We start from the raw sequence: 19,608 nt of genomic DNA, 5'->3' as shown, positions 1-19,608 counted from the left end.
TCCAAAGCCGCGTTTCAAGGGTTCGCAGGCTATGGCACCAGGCCTTGAGTCCTTTCAGGTCTCGATAGGTAAATAGGCCCTACTTTGACGGCTTGTACGCGTTAATTTGAATCTAATTAAATCCGCATGTAAGCGGTTAATTATGAGCGAATCGGGTACTTAAAGATGGCGGTAAGGCCAAACGAAGATTTACCTGAAATAATGAGCTTAATGGGAAAAGATTACAGAAGAATCTCGGGCTTAGCGAAGCCTCTTGTGGAATGCAAAACAGAGGTGAGAGTTTACTGGGCACATTGTGTTTACTACGCCTAAGTCGTACGAGTAGTTAACGCAAGTAAGTACGTTTTAACAAAGTCAAGTTCAAGATTGCACAAGACTTGGCTATGAAATGCCGGTACATGTAGCTGCAAGAGGTTGTGGCTACCGAATTTTCCGGTTTATACGCAGATTTCTTTTTTTTTAGCATTGCTCGTATCAATTTAAACCGTGACGAATTACCTAATAGGAAAGTTATTTGAAACCTACCAAAAAAAGATGACATCGAAGGCACGTGAGGTTTGGTTAATTGTTTATTTTTAACTGAGCGTACCTGATGCTAAGGATTTACGTATATTTTTCTCGGCAAAATAGCGATTACATGTAGTTGCTGCTTTAAATGAATTCTTCAGGACAAATTTATCATCGGGTTCTTTTTTATTATTTCTTGCTTTGTTTTGCTTTGTTTTGTTTCTATTTACCCTCCAGCATAATGCAACTTGTGATTAAATCAACCAAATGCAGAATATATTCTTTGTTTCCCCACTAAAATGAAACAAACAAAAGTTTAGTGAAAGTCTCATTTTTTTGATGACAGCTCAGCAAATGATCACAGTGTGATAAATGTGTGATAAAAGTGTCCCTAAAGATCAGCCACATGTCAGCTGTTAAAGCACAAAGGGAACATTTGTTTGTTGCTGCACTTTGGGATCACAGAGAGTAACTTAACTGTTCAATAAGTGTCTTCTTCTGAATTTCAAATTTGGGGTTACAATTTTGCTCCCTAATGTGACTTACTCAAAGAATAAAAAAGGAAACTATAAGAAATAAATTAAAAGCACTGTTGCTGCAAAAAATCACGTTTGACATAATTTATTTAAAATTTATAGATTTTTTCTATCCATTTCATTTTCATTAAGCCTTCATCAATTTTCTAATAAGCTGAGAGGTTTATATTATGAATTATATTCAGCTACCCTCTATTTACACCAAATGGAGGCTGTTATGTTTATTATCCCTCAATATTTTTCAACATGCGGGAAAATTGTTTATGAACAGCTTACTGTTGATGGTGTGGGAGGTTTACTTTTCAGTGTCCTCTGAAATGATTTTATGAACAAAAGATACATGTTCCTTCTTCTATAACAACCACACAATTAATGCTCTTCACCTTCAATTAACCTTTTAACTCCATAAGTGACCAAGACAGAATTTCTCCTAAGAATATTAATACATTATCAAGCAGACAAGTGATGAGAGTAAAGAAGAATATTAATTAGGGGATTATTAGTTGATCCAAAAACAAATTCTCCAAACTAACATCACAAGAACTGTGTGGGAGAGAGTACAGAGAATTACTAATGAGATCTTGGGAGTTTTAAACACAGAGTTTTCCATATTGGACATAAGGTTGGAAAATTAGGGAATATCACTTCAGGTACAGTGTTGGATATCCACCAGTTTTCTGTCATGTAATGGGTTTAGACCGGTTGCCTTAACTAGCAAATAAATTTGTTGGATTATAATGGAATTTATTGATCATGAGTAATTTATTGTAAAAGTGAGGTTGCTGATGTATTTTTAGTATAATGTGTGATGTTGTGATTAAAATATGAAAAAAGAAGGGAAAAAAACAGAGATAAACAAAAACAGAAACCAACTTAGGCCACTGCAAAATACAAGAAACCAAATTGCTGTTTTTGCCTCTGATTGGTTGATTAGATAGTACTAATATTTTAGCCAATCACAGACCAGTCATGGAAAAGCTTAGTTCCAATATAAGATTGTTTTTAGGCCCAATTAAATTTTTAGATAGCACTGTGTATGATGAATAAAAAGATCATTACAGCATTCAAATCTGTCCCAAATTGTCTCCTCTTAGCCAACCAGCTGAAATTTTGACCCTTTCACTTTCAAGATCCAAGAATTGACTCACTCAATTGAAAACCTTACTCAGTTTGTTTTAAGTATTGAGAATATGCCTGAGATTGTGTTAATGTTCAACCAAAAGGTTCTTGTCAGATATCTTATTTTCTTAATGATTATATTTTTATTAATTTTTTCAGGCCCTTCTTTATGGAAGCTGTGTGTCTCAGAACGACAACATAACCAAGCATGCCTGTGATAAGGAGTTTCAAGCACTTAAAGCCTGCATAAGACAAGCAGTAAGTTTTCTGGGAGACTGGTCAGGGTCTCTTTTCTTTCTGTGTTTAATTAGCTTGGATATCATGTTAGATTTTAAACCACAAACTTCAGTTATCATGACAAGATAGTCATTTGAAGATGGACACAAAAGTGTCCTTTCAGGGAATGGGATGATTGAAATAGAAAGGTTTGGCTTTTTTGTGCAGCACTTTCTTTGTTAGAAATGTCCATAGTTTCTTTCAGCTAGTAATTTGTTAAACACAAGGAGTTAATGACTGGCTTCAAGGGATAAAGTGAGTTTTCTTTTCCCAAGGCCCTCAAATGTTCCTTGAACTGGAGCCGAAGGCAACAATTAGGGTAAAACGAAAAATGTCTCTGGGTTGGGAGGTATAACATTGCAATTTTAAACAATTGCAAAAGCATTTGGAGTACTTACATACTTAAACATGTACTCTCAAACTAACTCTTACACTCTCAAATGAGTCAGCTTTAATCAGAATTAATCAGGTTCATCCTTTCATCAGTGGGTACTGTCCTACATTGAGAGAGAGATAGGGTTTAACTTTTCATTGTCAAATTGTTGGTGTCATTTTTCGTTAATTTCGCTCTGATTTTAATCAACAGTCATCAACAAAAATTAGGGACTCAAGATAAATAAGAGACTACAGCAACTCACTTAGACATAGGAATGCTGTGCTTTTTCTACTTAAATTTAAATACTTCTTACCTATAATAATGTAATAATAATCATAAGATACTGAAACAAAATGTTTCATTCCTGATTAGTCTACTGTGAATGAATTGAAAAATAAGTTATTGAGTGCAATACACTGACTTGAAATTAAAACTTTTAAAGATAATTTAACAACACTAAACTCTTTAGTAGTTTAAAGAAAACATTTAAATTTGATGTGTCCATCACTGTCTACATTTTAATGAATGATCAAATCAAACAATATAATTATCTTAAGGCATTTTCATTTTTGAAAATGTTTTTCTAAGAAATGTGTGCCAGTAAATTGGACAAAGAGTAGTATTTGTATGAGGTTTTGTTTAGAACATACATGCATAAAAGCATATCAAACAGCTCTGACATTTCATATTTTATGGTGACTCATTATATGTTTTGAAAGTTTTTCAAACAGCACTCCAATGGCTGGTTCATTTAACAAAACTTTCTAAACATCACTGATGCCTTTGAATTAAGAGATGTACTTGACCTCATGTAACTGTTATGCTGTCACATACATTTCCCATCTGCTCCCCTGTGCTCACATGTGTCAATTCCTGCAAGAACAAACTGTTAGCCAAGGAAATCATAGAAGCACAATGATATTTTTTAATCCTTAATCTATACACATGCATTCCCTATTGTCCATACTTTTCTCTTTGTTCTGACAAGGAGAATTTGCTCAACAGTCAAAAGCCTTTTTTTTTTGACAAGGAGAATTTGCTCAATAATCAAGCTATGTTTTGTCAGTGGTTTAATTTATGGATGACATTTGCAAGGCAAAACTAGTTTGTAGTCACTATCTGGGGTTTTAGGATTAGACAAAGGTAATAATCAAATTATAGAAAAACTGGTATGCCTGGCCTTTTTGTTTACCTTATGAGAAGATGTTAGTAAAATAGGGATTCTTATCAAATATTATCATGTAATATTTTATATTTTTATCTCTCTTAAGTTTTCTCATTGTTTGATGATGCATTTTTGTTGCAGGCAAAGAAAATTAAAGTGTAGAGACTTGAAAAGAGAGAACAACTGCACCGATTGCAGGAAAGTTCTGAAACAGGACGTCACAGGCAACCTACTCACTTTTTGCGCGGGGTAACAATATTATAAGAGGAGACATTTAGGCTTGTGAAAACTGATAAAAAGAATGTCTCTGTCGGTAAATATATAAATACGGTAAACTGCTGCTTATAAGTGCCCTCTCCTCCCCCCCTCCCCCCTCCCCCTTCCATTTATAAGTCCTCGGTTAAAGGCTCATCTAACTTTAAACAAAACAAAAAAAAGGCATCAAATTATAAGCTCCCCCCGATATAAGCCCTGTTCTAGCTTTTCTTGTTTCTACAATACCAAAGTAGGAAAAGCCTCGGTGCTGTGACTTGGACATAGAAATTCTAATGATAGAAGAGCAAAGATGAACTTTTGAGAGAAAAGTCTGTTTTCTCAGTTTTGCTACGTACCAGTTTTCTTCATGTTGCTAGTTTTTATTCTGTGCCAAATGTATTGAAACTAATTTGATTTATTATGACGTTTTGAATCTTAATGAAAAACGAGTAAATAAAAAACGTATTTTGATCAGCACTGCACTAGCTTTTTCTATTCCGGTTACACGTCCCCACGGCTATAGGTCCCCTCTGTTAATAAGCCCTCCTAAAACCCCTTACGAAGTTGTATAACCCCTGAGCTTATAATCGGCAGGTTTGTTTTTGTTATGGAACTTTAAGGATTTGCCTCAGAAGGAATGGTGCTATTCTTAACTCAAAATTTTGATTCCGTTTTGATTGACGTATAAAATCGAATAGAGACGTCGGCGAGTTGGTCTTCAATCCAGTACAACTTATTAGAAGTTGAACATATAGAAAAGTGAAATATCTTTAGTAAAAAAACAATTTTGTTTTTTTTTGTATAAGGATTTTATGGCGAATAAAGCAAGTTAAACATCGCCAATTATTATAAAAGCTTCAGTCGCGAACGAGTTAAATTCTCAACGTTTCCTCTCGTAACTTAACACCGGGTCACACAATGCGTGACGCTTTCATGAATCAATCGCTTGCTTTTTCTCATGACGTGAGCTCGGGACGCCTGTGCGTAAAGATATTTACATAATTGCTGAGGCGCATTCTGCCAGCATGGGTTAACTGTGCCTACATTGCTTATTTCTTCTTCTTCTTCTTCCTAGTCAGTTCTCAGGTCGCCGTCAAAATTAATATTCATGTGTAATCCATATCGGGGTATTTTTTAAAATAATTGCAAGTGTCAGTTTCCTTTGAAGCCTACAAACAAAATGAGTTGCTTTCAAATTCGTGTTGTGGAGGTTCCTGACTGCATAGCAAAAATTCAAATAGCCTCCCTTTGTTAAAAATGGTTGTTCGGTTGGCTGATGAAGCTTATTTTCCTCGCGTGACAGGCATGTCACGTCGGCGAAGGATAAATTAACGCGCGCAAAATAATGCAAAGGTTTGATAGCGGAAATTTGTTTCCTTTTTTTTTTTAATTGGTTTAGCTAGCCAAGAATAAAGACAACGACTTTTTCAGTATTAATTTCCTAAAGAACAACATAGGTTACGTTTTTTCAGCTAATTGTTGTACGCGTGACTTAAACGCATCACGCGATCAAAATTATTGTCTTAGCTCTGAATTTATTTACAACCACGCTTAACAGCAGCTGTAAAAACCTTTACTTTTCTGTGTATTTATTCTCTGCTGCTTATGTGGATAAATGCAATCAGGCTCTGAAAGTGTAAAGGGACAATCAATATTCAGGTACTTAATGTAATAGCCTTAACCCTTAGTAGTCAATTATTTTATCCTTCTTGCGGCAAAATTGTTAATTTAAAGACGGTGAGCAATTTTTTCGGTGTATCGCAAAATAATTTCATGTGCGGTACATATGTCGATTCTGTTGATGAATACGTGTTTGCTTTGCGCTCTAATGGAATATTTATTCTTCACTATTTATCTCTGGAAAGTATAGTCTGTATTCGATCCATCTAGTTTCTTTAGGTTGTGTGATATCACCGAAAAATGAACTGTACAATGAACTTTCTTAGTGCTGTCAAATCAAAGAAAACATAGCACTTCGGTAAAACTGATCAAAATCAATTTTCTCTCTATAAACATTACTACAATGTCGTGTAAACTGCTGACGAGAATCAAAAACAATCAACTTGTTAAAATGTCCAAATGCTTAGCGAAACACATCGAGATTTAGTGGTAAGATCTTCGGATTTCAGATGGAAAAATCTGCATGGGAGCGTCCACTTTGAATTGTTGTTTTACATTTAATATATAACAACAACAAAAAAGAGGAAAAATTGGTGATTAGTTCGTAAAACCAAAAATTTGAAAGTCAAATGAAAACTGAGTTGGAGACAAGAAGCAGTCAGCTTGAGGATGATGCGGGTTCTAAAAATTACTAACATTCCATTTTTTTTTTCTCGTCGACATGAGCCTTTCTTTCCTCAGCATCAATGAAAAAATAGAAAAAAAGAAAAACATTCTTTGGCTACATGCTCTTTAGGAAGACGTAATAACTACTAGAGTTTCAATAACTTTTAGTCTATAAATAACTTCCCTAGTCTATAATTGTTTACTTCCAAACAATAAACTCTTAATTCTCTAAACCATACCGGAGCTTTCTCAGGAAAGAGGGTAGTGGGAAAAACGCGATTCATCAAATCCCTTGTTCCTTTTTCAACGAGTGATGATAAAAATGCTCGTCCTCTGGTTAGGTATTAAAAATAGGTCCGCAATGCGTACATGTGTGGCTCGCGAAATTTAGCTGCTTTTTGTCTCATTGGGTTTCTATTAGAAGAGCTAATATCTGATTACCATTAGATAGTTTTCAATATTAATCCTGTTCATTAATAACACAAGATAACTAGCTTACAAAAGTACCGAAATGTTCATTCTGAAGATGAGTTATTGGCCAAACTTTGGTTTGGAGGTCTCATTTTGACAACAAATGTTGCACATGTAAAAAACATCAGCATAATCTTCCATAGTGATCAGAGAGATTCAGTCACGATTATGTTTACGTAAAGAAGTGGAATTGACTTCAGAAGTTTGTTGGTTGCATGTCTTTTCCAAGGCAAGTGATGTGAAATAAACTCTCGGGAAGAATTTCATATGAATATTTTTGACATTTTGTGTACCAGTACACAAGGACAAAACTTTGTAGAAGGGCAGGGACATTCGGGAAATGATGTAATCTAAACTAGAAGCTATTGGGAGCTTATTTGGTTTGAATGTGTGACTAATTTTGGACAATATATACATGTAAAGATAACAAAATGCTGAGTGTAGGTTTCTTTTGTCCATTAGGGTATAAAGTTCAACTTTCAGTTGGTTGAGAGCAAAACGTTTACTATAATTATTGTATTTAGGTTTTGTGGGACCGTATTTTCAATAAAGAATACAGAAAAATTTAGTTGAGGTAGGTAGATATGAGGTTGCAAATGGAAGAGTCTAGGGAAAAAAGATAGGTACATTACAAGATCAGAACACAAACAATATTTTAATGTATCATATGTTGAGTTAAGTACTCTGAAGTAACATTACATTAACGTTGCTAATAATTTTTAATCTAATACCTGGAGGTGTTATTTAACAGAAAGTTCAATAGAGATAGTTTCACCATAATAGATTTCAGGAACAGTAATCAGAGACATAACTTAAACACAGCAGAGCAATGTACAGGCAAGTGCATGATAGTATCATATGATTTAAACTACCAGAAGCTTTCAAGTTTTCTTATTATTGAAATTGTAATTTCATGCCAGTGAGTTTACCAAATTCAAGTTATGGGGAAAAATGAATAGGTGAACCTTGACATCATCATGCAAATGGTCAACTTCACATCATCATGCAAAGTGCTAATCTACCGAACAAAAAGGTCCAAAACAAACATGGTAAGCAACTGAACTTCATGTATCACTTTGTGTTAGAGCACACTAGAGGACGTGTGAGACCTGCTTCACTCGAATTTGCTAGAACAAGATTGAATTTCTGGTACCAATCAAAATTCAGAATGACTGACAGTTTGGAACTGATCTGCTAAGACTGTGCTTTTAAGGGGTCTACAGATGTGATAAGAACCCTGGGTCTCCGAGGATACCTGATGGCTAACTTTTAACTATAAACCTAACAAATGTCAGTTCCATCGAACTGCCTTCATAAAAACTCAACAAAGTCTAAGCAACATGTAAGTTAATTAAAGTGTACTTTGGTATTCTAAATAAGCAGAAGTAAATTTTTCACAAACAACAAATGTTGAGCTCAGCATGTGTGCAGTTTAAAGTATTTGAAAAATTTAAAAGTGCTTATCATATGAGAAATCATGTTATTAATTATTCATAATGTATACGTGAAAGATACACATTCACAGGAAGTCAACAAACTGATGGCAGATAAATTTGACAGTATTGACTAAATGAAGTGTGTGCCATCAAAATTTGTCCTTCAGCTGAATTCTTGCTCAGGAACGCAATTTTGTTAGTGTTTATCAATATACATAAAAGTATCCAAGCTTTTGTTTATTTTTGTCAGCTACAGCATGTATCAATCAGAACAACCTACTTTGTGTAAATCTCATTGGTTTTTCATGTGATCTATTATTGCTGAGCCTAGTTTATATTATTTTGTACATGAGTTATTACTTTTTCACTGATGATAAATGAAAAAGGCACCTAGCTATTTTCAGCTAATCAAAAAAGTTTACTTTTTCATGTATATCAGTATTGTGATGAATTCACCAAACCAAACAAAAAACTGAAAAGGAGGCGTAGTCTACCAAATAAAGGCCTAATACACATGTATTGCTACCAAGTATAGATACCAAAGCTTAATATCTGAACCATTATGAAGAGAATCTAGAAGACTGCCAAGCTTGAAGGAAGTCATGAAATGTTAAGGTCTGAATAATTCTGGCCATAACTTGGAAAACATAACACTAACACATTTCAGTTAACATTAAAGCATTAGGCTCCTATTCATATTTTAATAAAAGCGAAACCACTCTGTTACTGAATTCCATTACTCCCCAAAGTTTGGAATCAATCACAATAGACATTTAGCACCATGTTAATGACAAACTGCAGTTTCAGGTTAGGCGTTAGACGTTTGCGACTTTTATTGGTTTAGCTATGTAAACATGAAAGTATAATTTCATTTAAAGGGGCTGTCAAATCGAATTGCCAGACAACAGCAGTGCCTGATTTTCTAATGGCAACAAAAAAGTCCTATTTTCACTCACTGGCTAAAAAATTGTTTATTCTATTTGTATTCAATGACATGTAATGCCATGGGGTGGCAGGGTATTCTGCAGTTTAACCAGAATTTTATCTTAGCATTTACTAAAAAGACTGGTTGAGTAATTTTCTCACTGAGCATGTGGCATAAACAGAAATTCAGGATAAAAAACATTCCAGTAAATGACTTACGTGAAATGTGACCGCATAGAGAGTCAATAATGACTCCCAAGTTTCAATGTGGCACAACCTGCACTAAAGGTCCAGACCGTGAAATGTTGGCCTGTGAGAGCACAACTCCACGCTGTAATCCACTTAGAAGACAAGCCGACTGTAGGAAAGCCGGAGTGTGTGGCGTGTCTAGCAAACAATCATTTTTCTTTTTCTTCTGGCATTTCAGTTAGAGACTTTTGCTTCCTTTTCATATGTTGTGTTTGGTTTCTTTTATTTCTGAAAGGCAAATGTTCAATTTTTGGACTCTCGTGAACATTTTGCAAATCAAGTTCATTATCTCTGACAAAGACACCTTTAATTTCAAAAGGAACAACCCCTGTTTGTAAGCAGGAGATTTTCAAATATGACACAAGGTTTTCAATTCCTTCAATGGTAAGCAAATTACATTTCCCAAATGAGTGGGGCATCCCATACAAATCCCTGGAATGAGCATCAAAAATTTTAAAGCTTTGTTCTGAATTGTTAATCACTGCAACAGTATTAATTCCAATCGTTAAAAAACAACAATTGTAATTAAGTTGACAATTTGAAAACACTTGTCAGAGAATTTTGAAGAGACATGTATGGCCCATTATTTGATGCCTTGAACAAACTTCCTGTCAATGACTCACTATATTCTAATGTGTATACTTTATTGTAAATTGAAACAATGCATGGAACATCAGTTAAAAGCAAATAATCATTTGTCTGGACAGAACATCTTATAGAAGTATAAAAATCATTTCCAATGGTAAGAATATTATTCAGAGTGGAAGAAGTCCACAAATTGATATCTTCTATGTGATTATAAATAATAGCAGTAAGTGACATTGCTACACATTGTTTACCAGTATTTTCACCAAAAAGTGCTTCATTTCCTTGACTGTAGTCAGCACATATTGTTCTTGTTGGATCGATCGGATCGTGTCATAATGTGGCTGCACAAGTTGTGTAAGCCACACAAAAATGTCTCCGTCTTTATATTTTTGTTGAAGTCGGTATTAAAGGTTAAAAAGGTTGCGAGACTGACGGCTTGTAACATCACTGTTAGATCACGTGAACCTACTTATCTCTTTTATCAAAATGTATCTGTTCGTGATCGCAAAAGAGCACGAGCCACGCCCAAACTGATTTCAGTTGGTGCAAAATTTTGAATTACAGTGGCAAAGTCAAAGTGTGAGATTGAAGACTGCAATTAAACTGCACAGCGTCTATCGTTGTCCGTGCTTACTTAAACAAACTCAAAACACTTTGATCCCTCGTTAATTCGATAGAAATAATAAGTGATCATCACCAAAACAAGCAAGACTCAACAATATGAATTTAGAGGAAGTAATCGGTTGTTTCTTGTGAATTGAGACTGGTAACAGCAGTCCCAATGGATGCAGTGTACAAGATATGCATAGAGATTTTGACTTAACACTTTTGGAATTACTCAAATCCGTAATAATCATCTTGTATGTGCCCTTTGGTGAAAATTATATTAAATTTTTCGGCTAACGGGCATAAAGCCAAAGGGACATTTTATGTGCTAACAAATTCCTTCCTGGCTTTTTTCCTTTTCGGATTTTGCTTTCTTCTAGGACAACTTTTAGTGCAATTGAGCAAAGTAAATTGATATTGAATATAGAAAACTAGAGACTTCATATAAGTAAAGAGTACAAACCTTTTAATACATTCCCCCAAAGAATAGGATCATGGTATTTCATACGCTTGAGCTTAACATTCTGAGAATTAAGAAACACCATTATGAGGTTGATAATTTGAAGGAAACTGTCCAATGAGTTACATCTATTAACTTTCCAATTACAGAAAGTTTTTTGATTAGTAAAAGAACGCTTCACAGTAGGCACAGTCGTCTGGTAATTTGTTATATAGCGAAATGAATAAATTAGAGGTGGCGATGGAGAAACAAATCGAAAATTTTGGAAACCTACTTGAAAGCACGTTAGAGCGCAAAATACTACAAAACCAAAATGTCATGCCGGTATAACATTACCCTCAGTCAGGCTCTGTAGCGGTGGTTGTCGGTAAACACGTGCACGAGTGGGAGACATTCCATTGCTAGCTTCTAATGTCATAAATTTTGTGATGTTGTCCACTCAGATGGTCCTTATGTTTTTTCGGTTAGCTGGTGAAGCTTATTTTCCCCGTGTGACAGGCATGTCACGTCGGCAAGGGATAAATTACCCTTGCAAAATGGCTTTTGGAATTCCTAGGAATTCCTAGGATTTTCCTAGGAATTCCTAGGAATTCCTAGGAATTCCTAGGAATAAAGGTGTGAATTTTCACGGTAAATTCGGACTGGGAATTGCTAGGAATTGCTAGGAATTCCCAACCATAACAACTCTGGTTCTAAAAACCTAGAAATTCCTAGAAATTCCTAGAAATTCCCAGAAATTCCCAGAAATTCCAAGTTTATAGCCAACAGGACTTGGAATTCCTAGGAATTCCTAGGAATTCCAACTCAGAGAACCAATGACTTTCCCTGAAAAGCTGTAAATCTAAAAAATTCCTAGGAATTTCTGGGAATTTCTGGGAATTTCTGGGAATTTTTGGGAATTTTTAGGAATGTTTAAGAATTACTGGGAATTTTAAGCAAAAATATGAGGCTAATGATATAAAATAGATACTTTAAATTAAAAAAACCCAGCTAAAATTCAAGTATTCAATAAAATTTATTTAGAAGCTTAATTAAGGCTTACATGTAAAATATTTTTGATTAATTATTAACATCAATGTGTGGTAATATTAGGATGGAATTTGATTTATTTTTCTTTTCTTGAAAACTTCATACGGATTAATCCTCAATTACAGCTATTCCTATGAAACAGTTCTAATCAATCATTAAATTTGGATTGACACAAATTGTGAATAAAATGTGTTGATTGTTTTCCATAAAATACAATATCTTAAGTTATATTTGAAAACCAAGCACCCATGGGAGTGAAGGGGCTAATTACAGACAAATAAAATTGATTTTTTGATTAAAATCTTGTTGTAACTGTAACAATAAATTAGAATGAAGTTATCCTAAACTGCAAACTTAGCTGCTGTTTGTACTGTTTGTATTTATTTTCCTGGGCTCACAATGAGTTGGCCTTGAATGAGGTTGTCAACAAGAACCTTGACCATTTTGTATCTGGATTCCTTGACATCTGAATTTGAAAAAAAAAATGTATTAAAATATGTATATTTAAAGCTCAGACCAGGCTTTTAAGATGGCTATGAGGAAAAGGGCATTCATTGGATTCTCAAATTGAGAAATCTCTGTTATATTGAGTGACTTTTATATTGGAGTTAGTACATCTCTCTCATGGATTTTACTAAAAAAAGGGCTGAATACATTATTTTGTTTTTACCAAGGAGGGCTTCTTTATGTACTAAGGTTTGTTTAATAACATTTCCTATTATGAATCTTGAATGTTCCCAAACGTGACTAGAGGAATCTTGAAACCTTACTGATAGGTTTATTTCATTGTAAAGCATAAGCTTAAGAAACTGCGGCATGCAAGTGACCGATTCGATTATCAGAATTAGTCTAGTTTCAGTTGCGCCGAGCGTTATGTAAGCTTAAATCAACCCGCTACATCTATTCTTTTATAAGATTTTGATCACGTAACGAATATCGCAATTTTTACTCACCACAAACTTTCAAAATCGTAGCTTTACAGATGGCCACTCGACCCTTGTTTGTACCAGTCAATATGTCAACTGTTGTCCCTTCTTTTAACTCCACGGCGCCAACGACTTTCTTTTCTTTTACAACACTCACGCTATTCTCGTTTTCCCATTGAACCACAATAAAAGCTATCTTTAGAAATGTTATATTAAGCAAAACAGTTGAGAAAAGCGATTAACCGATCCAAAGTACATTCAAAGATGAGCGCCAAATGGAGTCTTCTTTGTTTCCGATCACGGGCATGATCACGTGGATCCTTTAGGACTTGTAATTGGCTAGCAAAGTGAATCCGCTGGCTTGCCGATTGCAGTGTTAAGACAAGCGCCTAACTTTATTCTGACTTCTCCGACCGGTTCTCTGCTTCTAGAAGATGGATAGCTTGGTGATATAAATAAAGATGTGAGCACACTCTATGTAGAAATAATCGAAAAGAATCGATCGTATTACAAATGCACGATTTGTGGCCGAAAGTTGTCGAGGAAACAAAGACTTGAAACTCACTTGAGTTGTGTTAATGGCCAAGGTGAGAAATAACACAAGCCAATCACAGTTTTGAATACGACTACAAATCGTCTTTTACCCTCATATTTATAAAAGAAGGATACCACATTCGGAAGTATAAGAGATACATAGATGATCCCAGTGTACCAGTACCTAAATCTACAAAGCTTGACCGTAGCAAGCATTCAGCAACACGTTCCAACACCGCCATCTCGATTCCTCAGTCAGTCGTTTCCACTGAACTTAAAGCAGTATTGACAACAGAGTAGAGTGCGTCTTACAAAGGAGAAACATTTGTACAAGAGACAGGAGTAGCTATATGCGATTACAGAGGTGCGTTGGAACTCTGGTCCACAAATAGTTATGCACTGCCCGAAGTATAAAACAATCTTGTTGATAGCTGACAGACAGAGAAGAACAACAAGTAAACTTAAGAGCTGTTATTATTGAAGTGTGACTATCACTTTTCATTTTTATATAAAGAAGGACTTGTAATTTGCACCAAAAATAAAAAGATTTAATATTTTTTTGGGAGATCCAGTGATTGGGACATTTAAGAAATTAAGTTATGAAAGGAAACTTGGTTGGTACTTCTCACTACTAACAAGTCTTGTTGACAAATATTTTCAGATCAGTCAGTTTCAAATAAAGTAAATTGAAGACGTCATATAAAAAAGGTGTTTTTCCTCTAAGGGAACATTGACTACCTCTGTCTTGTCTGCATGCCAAATATTTGCAAAGTGTGTGGATGATCCACAAGTATTGGAACTCTTACAAAACATTTTTGTAAGAGTTCCAATACTCGTGGATCATCCACACACTTTGCAAACATTTGGCATGCAGACAAGACAGAGGTAGTCAATGTTCCCCTTCTCTTACAAAAATGTTTTGTAAGAATAAAAACAGCAAAACAAATTACAGCAATTAGTCATGAAAATAGAGCAAAAAACTGAAAAAAAAGCAACAACAACAATCATGAAAAAAGAAAGATTAATTAGGTGTTGAATTTGTTTGTCTAAGGCATGAAATTTCTACTAAAAGTATTGTCAACAAAAAGTCTCTGACAGCATTTGAGGCAACTGAGCTTGACTGTTCCAAGGTTTTCTAACAAAGGCAACCAGTAATGTAGGTTAGGGAAGTAAGATAACAATGTAATTATTGTTAATTATTGTGGAAGTTGGCAATTTCCACTTAACAGAACTGACAGCTGGTTCATGAGAAAATCCATATTAATGTAAAGATTTACTAAAACTTAGTTTGAGTAATAAATTTCATGACCTTTAAGTTATAAACATGTACATGTATGTATATCTCTTGGTAAGTTTTGTATAGCATACCTTTTATTGAGCCAAAGTTTTAAGCCTCTGAAATTACTCTTTTTCTTAAAACCTTCACATTCAAGGTATTGAGAATTTCTTAGAATTAATGTGGACTTCAGGGTATTAAAATTGCCTTAAATTCAATTCCCAGAAATTCCCAAGAGTTCCACACTTCTTAAATTATAGGTAGTTTGTAAAGCTGAGAATTCCTATGAATTCCTAGGGATTCCAAGTCCTCACAAAACTGGAGTCTTCCTTTCCCAGAAATTCCCAGTAATTCCAAGCTTTTTAAATCAGGGTTAATTTGCATAGTTGGGAATTCCTAGGAATTTTTAGGAATTCCTAGGAATTCCCAGAAATTCCCAGAAAACTGGGAATTCGGTTTGCAAGGGTCATTTGCATAATTGGGAATTTTTGAGAATTCCTAGGAATTCCCAGAAAACTGGGAATTCAGTTCGCAAGGGTAATGCGCGAAAATTAATGTAAAGGTTTGATAGTGGAAATTTGTTTGCCTCTTTTTTATAAATTGTTCTAGCTAGCGAAGAGTTAAGACCTCAACTTTTTCAGTATAAATTTCTACAGAATAACATTGTATCAAGACGTCCTCTCGAAAATACAGATTAAAAGTGCGCAGAGTTCACAACAACATGCTACATATTTTTTAATGGTGAGCACGTGCTCTCGCTTCCTCTTACATACGGGAAATCAGTAACTGACGTAATACGTCACGCCACATGTTACATCCTCCCCAATATAAAATGGGTAGACAAACCAAAAAAAAAAACGAAAAAACTGGAACATGCATGAGAAACCTTAAACAATAATAAACTGGAACATGGACACTATGTGCGAAAGTGTCTCAACTGGTAATAAATGTTCAATTTTGAACAACAAATAGAAGGTTCGGTGTTAAGCCTAACAGGCAATGTCCACAAGTTGCTTGTAGGTTGGTCACGCTACAAATTCCTTAAGGTATGAAGGTCTAGTGACCAGTCTTCCTGACTGGGTTCTAATCCCTGAGTCCAGCTCTTTGTAGGGTTCACTACATGGTAGCCTTTTAGTGCCTGATTCTTTGCGAAGTGAGGGCTCATCTGGCTCGTCAGGGCAGCTTGACATTTGTGGTGGCTCAGTAAGGGTATCCTCAGGAGGCAATTTGCTGGTCCTTCTTCCATGGCCTAGCATGTTGCTGTCTGGTATTTGCTGTGATTCACCACTAGTTGCTTCAGGGCGTGACTAATTAGTCTTCTTCAGATGGGCTCTGTTGCGCTTATAGGAAGATCCATCTGCTGTCTCAATTTCATATGACCTTTCGTCAAGTCGTCAACAACCACTCCCCTCTTCCATTCCTTTTGCCCTAGTGCAAACGGTTTCAGCCTCAAATTGTCTCCCTCATTCAATTCAGGTAAGTCATGGGCATCAGAATTGTAGTATCGAGCCTGCCTTTTTTGAACATCTTTCAGCTTCTCTCTCTCGTGACTAGAGCTCAGTGTTCTTGGTTCCAGGAGAGAACCAGTTGTGGGAAGTAATGTCCTTGTCCTCCTATTCATAAGCCTCTGAACTGGACTACTTCCGATTCCTTGAGATGGGATATTGCGCTCAGCCAGTAGTCCCAAGTAGAAGTCATTGCCACCTTTAGCAGTTCTACGGAGGAGTTTTTTAGCAGACTTCACAGCAGCCTCTACTTTGCCGTTAGCCTTACTATTGTAAGGAGAGGTGACCCTGTGCTCAATGTCCCATTCTTTTGTAAGCTTTTGGAACTCTGCAGCTACAAATTGGGGGCTATTGTCACTAACAAGTGGACAGTTCCAGAATCTGTGTTATGTAGCCCGTCCAGCTCCCAATAACCACTATAGTAATCGACCGTTACCAAGTAATATGTCTGGTTTAGGGTGAAGAGGTCCACAGCAACTTTTTCCCAAGGCCTCTGGTATGTCATGACTCATGAAGGTCTCTTTCCCATGAGAAACTTCAAATAATCTGCAGGGCTCACAAGTCGAGATCCAGCGCTTGAGTTCAGAGTTCATACCAGGCCAGTACACACTCTCTCTCGCTCTCTTCAAACAGCGTTCTACACCAGCATGCGACGCATGTATGTCTTTCTTTATCTCAGCTCTCAGCCCTTGAGGCACAACAAGGCGCTCCCCTTTGAACACCAGCCCATCATAAATACTAAGTTCATCTCTGATGCTGTAGTAGGGGGGTCAGCTGAGGTGAGATCTTTGACCGATCCTCGGCCCATCCCTTCAGTATGGTGTCCATAAGCAGTCGCAGGGTTTCATCCTTTGCAGTCTCGAGTTGGACTTTCTGTACCCTCTCTTATCGCATGGGTAGGAATTGGACTTTATTGACAGACTCAAATTGACTGGGGGTTGATTGACCATCAGCTGGGAGAAATGACCTGTTCATCATGTCTGCCTGAAGTTGGGTATGGCCAGGGGTGTACTGGACGTCTATGTCGAAGGCCAGGCTTCTGAGGAGCATACCTTGTAGGCGTTTTGGTGCCCTATCAAGTGGTTTCTTGGCGATAGACTCTAGGGGCTTGTGGTCTATTTTGATAACAACATGACGCCCATAGATATACTGATGCCATTTCTGAAGTGCAAAGACAATTGCAAACATTTCTTTTTAGATGGTTGTATAGCGGGTCTCTGGATCCGTTAAAGCTCTACTAGCATAAGCAAGGGGGCGACCCTCTCGCATAAGGACCACACCAAGCCCTAGGCTACTGGCATCGCACTGTATGACAAGTTCCTTGTCTGGGCTGTAGTAGGCAAGAACTGGAGCTTGAGTGACAATTGCTTCACCTCATCGAAAGCTTTCTCTTTAGCATTTCCCCAGTACCATTCGACTCCTGTCTGGGTCAATCTCCTAAGTGGATCCATGACTTGGGAAAGTCTTGGCAGGAATTTAGCAAGGTAGTTAACAGTGCCATTCAGTCTCTCAATTTTTTCCTTGGTCCCAGGCGTTTCCAGTTTCAAGATGGCTTCGACTTTGTTTGGGTCAGGTTTCAAGCCATGTGCAGTCAGCAGATGTCCCATGAAATCCACCTGTTGTACCCTCAGCACCACTTTGTGCCTGTTGAGCTTGACGGACTTCTGCCGGCAACGTTCAAATAGCAACGAGATGTTCTTGTCATGATCTTGCCTGGCGTCATCAAGAGTGTCACCAATACCATAAATCAAGATGTCATCTGCTATGCAGGCAACACCCACAATTCCTTCCAGAGCTTGGACCAGACGTTTCTGGAATATTTCCGAGCTTACGGAAAGTCCAAAGGATAGGCGTGTCCACCTATACCTCCCAAAAGGGGTTGAAAATATGGTAAGCATGTCAGAGTCTTCTTCCAAAGTACAGTGCCAATATCCATGACTAAGGTCAACTTTGCTGAAGATTTTGGCCTTGGCAAGGTCAGGAAGGATGTCATCAAGGACTGGTAATTGATAGTGTTCCCGCTCTAGCGCAAGGTTCTAAGAACGTGGATCTATGCAGATGCGTTGGCTTCCGTTCTTCTTGGTGGCAATTGCCATCTGATTTATCCAGTCAGTGGGCTCATCCACTGGAGTGAGAACTCTTGCAGTGTCTAGCCTGTCAAGTTCTAGTTTCACTGGTTCTTTTAACTCAATAGGCAGTCGTTCTGGCGGGCAAAGTATCGGTTCCACATCAGAGTTCAGTGTGAGTCGCACAGAGCCAGGCAGGGTTCCAATGTCCCCGTTGAAAATGTCAGGAAATTCATCAAAGATATCAGTGCTATCTACTACTCCATTGACATGCTCAAAGTGGTCATAGTTGACTGTGATGAGGTTCATCTTTTCAGCAGCCTTGCGGCTAAGCAGGGGGGTGAGCTGTTTGTCAACAACGGCAAACTTTACAATGTACTTCAACAGTGTTTTTGGGTTTTCAAAGAGCAGCTTGCAGGTTTCAAGCGCTTTCATCTTCACTTTGTTCCACATTTTCAGGGAGATATTAGAAGGTTTAGTATGGCTGTCATCGGTGTGGCTTTTAGGGATATACAGACAGTAGCTCCACAGTCCACTTGCAGACTGACTGGCTTGGAGTTAACGAGCATTTCACAATAAATGGGCTTGTCTTGTCTTTATCGAACACCATTAACAACGACACTAAGAGTCTTAACTGAAGCCACGTCCGTGTCAGAGTCTGAAGGGTTAGAGTCTTGACTTACCGAGTGAACTTTGTCTTTTCGCTCGCAAATCTCCGAGCCCCTCCAGTGATTCATTTTACAACAGACACTGCACCTTTTACCCCATGCAGGACACAGTTCCTTCTTCATAAGATGAATTTTTAAGCAGAATTTGCATTTGAGCTTTCGTGATTGGGAGTTACTCCTGTCAGGTAAATGTTCGGAACGGTCACTCCGTCTCCCGCTCGTCTTTGGAGGGCCCTTTGCCTTGTTAATCCAATGAACTTCCTCGAGTTTTCCACCTATCGCTTGCATATGAGTTGTGGCGCCCCCCGAGGTTCGACAAATATCGATACACTTCTTTAGGTCGAGCTTTC

The 19,608-nt window shown here is 37.0% G+C and overlaps 1 protein-coding gene and 1 pseudogene across 1 annotated transcript; one reads left to right on the top strand and one right to left on the bottom strand.

Annotated features, from left to right (window-relative positions):
* The window catches only part of LOC149052354 (uncharacterized), a 219,968-nt pseudogene that overhangs the window by 116,764 nt on the left and 83,596 nt on the right, over positions 1 to 19,608 (bottom strand).
* On the top strand, positions 45 to 4,711 carry LOC149052358 (NADH dehydrogenase [ubiquinone] 1 alpha subcomplex assembly factor 8-like). Its single transcript, XM_089195144.1, has 3 exons — positions 45 to 273; positions 2,322 to 2,420; positions 4,121 to 4,711. Exons 1-3 carry the CDS (start codon positions 166 to 168, stop codon positions 4,139 to 4,141), a joined length of 228 nt encoding a protein of 75 aa, XP_089051270.1. The 5' UTR covers positions 45 to 165; the 3' UTR covers positions 4,142 to 4,711.

This window comes from Pocillopora damicornis, chromosome 1 (genome assembly GCF_964200805.1).
Source record: "Pocillopora damicornis chromosome 1, jaPocDami1.2, whole genome shotgun sequence".
NCBI lineage: Eukaryota > Metazoa > Cnidaria > Anthozoa > Scleractinia > Pocilloporidae > Pocillopora > Pocillopora damicornis.
The sequence above is the reverse complement of the archived record's forward strand: the minus strand, read 5'-3'. Positions and strand labels throughout refer to the sequence as shown.